Here is a 5,070-nt window from a genome sequence, read left to right on the forward strand (position 1 = left end):
TGCAGCCTGCAACATGCATTTTTTTACAAACTCGCCTTCCGTAAACGGCTTTCCCGCCCTAGCAATCATCTCACTCACCGCATAGCTAGCTTCGACTGCTAAATCAGCCTCATTGCTTCCTTTCTTGAAGAGATTTTGTTGCTTCCATAGAATTTTTTTTAGCTCTGTGACTTTTTTCTCTCTCTCATCTCCCAGGTATTTTGCATACTCTGCATGTTTAGTTGAGTAGTGACGTTTGACGTTATACTCTTTGTATACAGCGATTTTCTCTGTGCATATAAGGCACGTTGCGTTTCCCCTGTACTCAACAAAAAAATATTCAGTCTCCCACTTCTCCTGAAATGTTCTGTGGTCATCATCGATTTTTCTTTTCCCTGAAAGTTTTGATGAAGACATGGCGATATATTTTGCTTCCACTCTGTGTCACTTTTGGATCACTGGATTGATTCCGCTGCGCGCATTTGATTGACGTGTGGCGGAGTTCCCTCGGAGGGGCGAGGGAACTCCGCGCAGCAGTTCCCTGCCAGCAGCAGTAGCAGCAGCGGGAAAAATAAAATTGAAATATAAAGCGCAAACGTAAACGCGCGGGCCAGATTAACACTATTACATGATATCAACAAAGGGGCCATGAGAAACTGTCTCGCGGGCCACGTCTGGCCCGCGGGCCTGGAGTCTGAGACACCTGAACTAAAGAGTTGTGTGTCTGACACTGACTGTTTGTTCAGCAGCAGATAATGTGCAATGTTGTCATTACATGTACACAATACAAATGTACCTGGCACATTGAAACAAGTACAGCCTATCAACCTTTACACCTTATTTTGAATAGAAGACACCCTCTCTCTGACCATGGAAATGTCTCTCTATCATCTGTGGAATGTTTGTAGATGCAGACGTGGAGTTTAGCTGGACAGAAGAGGAAGTAGAAGACATGTACAACAACACTGAGATCATCATTGCTGCTGATGGTGGGTTATTGAGCTGGTCACAGTTAGCATAGGTACTGTAGAACAACCCACTGCACCATGCTTCATTTAATGAGACACAAACATGCAAATGCAACAGTTAAGAAGCACTTTGATTTATTTAAGACGTCTTCCAATCATTCTATAGCCTTGACAGGAAGTGATGTGTAAAGCAGGAGTGATGCTTGATCCTGCCTTTGAGCATTTTCCACATGTGCTGCAGTTGAAACACACAATTGTCCGGGGTCTACTAGTGTGAATGATTAGTAAGTAATAACAAAAGGCTTCTATCAGCACTGTAACAGTGGAGCCATGTGCTCATGAGTCACAGGCTGCTTTAGCGAATGATAATAACAGTAATGCATGGCATTTATGAAGTGCTTTCAGCAGTGCTCAAAGACACTTTTGATGTAACATATTCACTTTATATATTGGCCTGATCATTGGTCTACCATTTTCTTTGGCCCCTTTTTATTTACTCTAAGATGTAATTTAAAAGCATTCTTATTTAAATGAGAATTAAATAAATGATTATTATTGATGTGTTCTTGTATCAGTTATCTATGACGATGAGCTGACAGACGGTCTGTTCCGGACCCTGTACCGGCTCTGCAGCAGCTTCTCTCACAGCTGCTCCGTCTTCATCTCCATAGAGAAAAGGTGAGCAGAGTCTCAGAGCATGGATCTGCTAGACATAGCTTTGGAACATCAAAACTGATGTTCTGCATGGTGAGTACGTTGTCTACAACTGCCTGTGGATTTCTAGATCCATTTAATTTAATTGATACTCACTTTTATCAACAGGAAGAAAAAACCCAGATACAGTTGAATGTGCAGTTTCAGACCGGGGGGAAGCTGTGTGCTTTATTCCGCACAGCAGCTGTACCCGAGGTGTCTGTTTGATCCTAGAACGTTTTGTATGACGTGTAGTTTCCAACCACGTTTTTATAGAGCATAAATTAGCCTTACAGGTATTGGACTTTACTCTGAGTAATGACTTACAGTTTGTGGTTATGATAAATGTTTTAAAGTTTAACTTCACCTGCAGGTCTAAGCATAACTCCACTCACTGCACTGTATTACACACCTATTGTATATGGTAACAGGATATCCAGAACCCCTAGAGGGAAACCAGGGACCAAGCTCAAGCAGTAATTCTGTTTTGCCTGGATGTCTCACAAGGATGAACTTCACTCTGAGACACATGGACGTGTCCTGTGATGCCTACAACCACTTCAGCCGCTGCCTGTCCCAGCTGGTGGCCCTGCAGGACGGACACTGCAGCTTCACAGTGCAGCAGCTCCCTACCCACTTTTCACAGTTCCTCCTGTATGACCGCATAGAGCAGCTGGTAAGAGAGCCACTCGCACACATCATTATATTTTCAGAAGAAGTTCTGAGATGGGTTGTTGCTAGTGAAATCAAGCACTCTAATATAAGCAAGTGTGTTTTAATAAGACAAGCAGGATACACTCCACTGTGTGGTTGCATTTTAGAGGATTAATTTTATTATTGAACATCTACAGTGCTCTCTCATTTTTGAGGATTCATTTTATTATTGAACAACTACAGTGCTCTCGGTCAATCCAAAATGTTAATAAACCTCAAACCTGAATATATAGGAAAGCAAAAGTGAGGTTTTGGCTTTCTTAGGAGAATATCTGTGTGTGCATAATTATTGGGCAACTATTAGTGTGGAGAATTGTTATGCGTATTATGAACAACTAAGATGTTCCCATCTCACATATTTAGTTTCTCTGTTAAATTGAGAACAGAAATCAAACAACTGTTTCTGTGACCAATATAGCCACCCTTCTTTTCAATAACAGTCACAAGCCTTCTATTCATGGAGTCTGTCAGTGTCTGGATCTGTTGACGATCACCTTTTGTTACAGCAGCAACCACAGCCTCCCAGACTCTGTTCAGAGAGTCGTTTCTTTCACCGTAAATCTCCCTTTAAGAAGAGCCCACAAGTTCTCTGTAGGGTTTAGGTCAGGTGAGGAAGGGTGTAGGTCAGGTGAGGAAGGGTGTAGGTCAGGTGAGGAAGGGTTTAGGTCAGGTGAGGAAGGGTGTAGGTCAGGTGAGGAAGGGTTTAGGTCAGGAGAGGAAGGGTGTAGGTCAGGTGAGGAAGGGTTTATGTCAGGAGAGGAAGGGTTTATGTCAGGAGAGGAAGGGACAGTTCATGTTCATTTTGAACATGAACTAGAAAATGAAAAAGAAAAAACAGAAAAATAGAAGTGACATGTTTTCCTCTTTTCAGGAGCTGTGGAAGGTGACCTCAACCCCAACACCATCTGAGCGGACCCCTCCCCCTGAGTCTGCCTGTAGCAGTTTGAACGCTGAGCCCCCCACCCCACATGTTCCCATTCATAGATCCTGTTAGGAGTTCAGTTTGCTAAATAAGTAGAATGAAACAATTTACTACATTCAAGACGGAAACCACAAATAAATATTGTTTATAAGGGACTTTTTTTCAGGAATTTAGAATAATTTATTTTTTAACTAGATTTATGCATTCTTGAACATAAAGATATTTATAGAAAATGGAAGTTCTCCAGGTTTGTAATGAGAACGTTTGATGTTTGAACGGTAACCTTTGTATAATGTTGAATAAAGTGTTGCAGAACACATACCCTACAAGTTGGTCATTAAGTTGGCATTTGGAAGAAACTCAATTGCATATTTTTTAAGTCTTTTTGTCTTCTTTGACTTCAAATGCAGATTTGTGAGTTTAATGCTTGACAAAAGCTGTAATTACAAGATAATAAGAATAATAGCAAACTGTGTGCGTGTGCAGGAAACTCATCAATGTTACAGCTCGTATGACACAGAAACATATTAGTGAAGTATATCTGTTGGATATGGAGACTCTTCTGGATCCCGTGCTGGCGGTGTGTGTTGCTCAGGACGAAAGATCTGTGAGCATGCCATCAGGTGTGTGTTCAGCCACATGTCCTCTGATCCAGCTACAGGTCACTGATCCTTTAGTTTTCAGGAGAGCCACTTTTTCATACAAATGTTGTTGTTTATATCTTACAAAACAGATATGAAAATATTGTCTTTAACCTTATAGTCAATGTCTGTTGCATACATTTTTGCTGTAATACTTTGTGTGCAAACTACATGACGTGCTCTATCTTTACTGTATTAGAACCCTTTCTTTACTGTATTAGAACCCTTTGTCACCTAAAGAAGCTCCAGAGTACCATGCTGCATGAACTCCTTCACCAGCAGCACTGGTCATTAATATTCACTGAGCATATCTGTGGCTCTGATATGTATTCTTTACTTACAAAATATGTATTTATGAATACTAAACGAGAGCATGTCATACATTAAAGGTAGGGTATGTAAGTTTGAGAAACCGGCTCGAGATACACTTTTTGTTATATTCCATGGAATGCTCTTAACATCCCGATAGCAATGAATATCTTAAGTGCTTTGACAAAAAATCCATTAAAAAAAGTCATCTTTGGAAGCCGTAGTACTGTAAAAAGCACGAACAATCATTTTAGCCGGCCCGGCTAAAATAACTGGATGGCCTACCTGCCTGTCAGCCTTCCATCTGCACAAACTTATCTCGTGCCCTCATTGGTCATGTGCACGTTCGTGTGTGTTGGAGGAGGGGCTCTATAAGGAAGTGGCAGATTTTCTCCGGTCGTGTATTTTCAAATTCTAGCGATCTCGAGCCAGTTTCTCAAACTTACATACCCTACCTTTAAATAGAGGAACAACCCCCCACCCCCTGCTTTAGGTAGAAAAAAGCTAGACCATTTTTAATTAAAACTATAAATTATTATTGTTGGCTGATTTCTTCCCATAACATAAAAAGAGCGACAATAGGCTTCTCTGAAGGGGCGATGTTGGCCGTATCACATGTAGCCTATCTCTGAAAAAAAAGATTATATCAATACAATTTACCATCTTTGTCATATTAACACCTTAACACACATGAATCATAGGCGGAAATGTAATAGGAAATTCAAAATCCAAAAGGTATGTTTCTGTCATTATTCAACAAAAAATGTAATTTATATTCACCAGAGACCTAACTTCCCTTCACCAGCCTCAGACAGCTAACCTGCAGCCTCAAGGCCGTCAGAAT

At 40.9% G+C, this 5,070-nt stretch overlaps 1 protein-coding gene across 1 annotated transcript; it reads left to right on the top strand.

Annotated features, from left to right (window-relative positions):
• Positions 1-789: 789 nt before the first annotated feature.
• On the top strand, positions 790-4,366 carry mettl22 (methyltransferase 22, Kin17 lysine). The gene is made up of 4 exons (XM_010777844.1): positions 790-968; positions 1,523-1,625; positions 2,148-2,316; positions 3,226-4,366. Exons 1-4 carry the CDS (start codon positions 878-880, stop codon positions 3,346-3,348), a joined length of 486 nt encoding a protein of 161 aa, XP_010776146.1. The 5' UTR covers positions 790-877; the 3' UTR covers positions 3,349-4,366.
• The last annotated feature ends 704 nt before the right edge of the window (positions 4,367-5,070 follow it).

This window comes from Notothenia coriiceps, unplaced genomic scaffold, assembly GCF_000735185.1.
Source record: "Notothenia coriiceps isolate Sejong01 unplaced genomic scaffold, NC01 NC01_scaffold00018714, whole genome shotgun sequence".
Taxonomy (NCBI): Eukaryota; Metazoa; Chordata; class Actinopteri; order Perciformes; family Nototheniidae; genus Notothenia; species Notothenia coriiceps.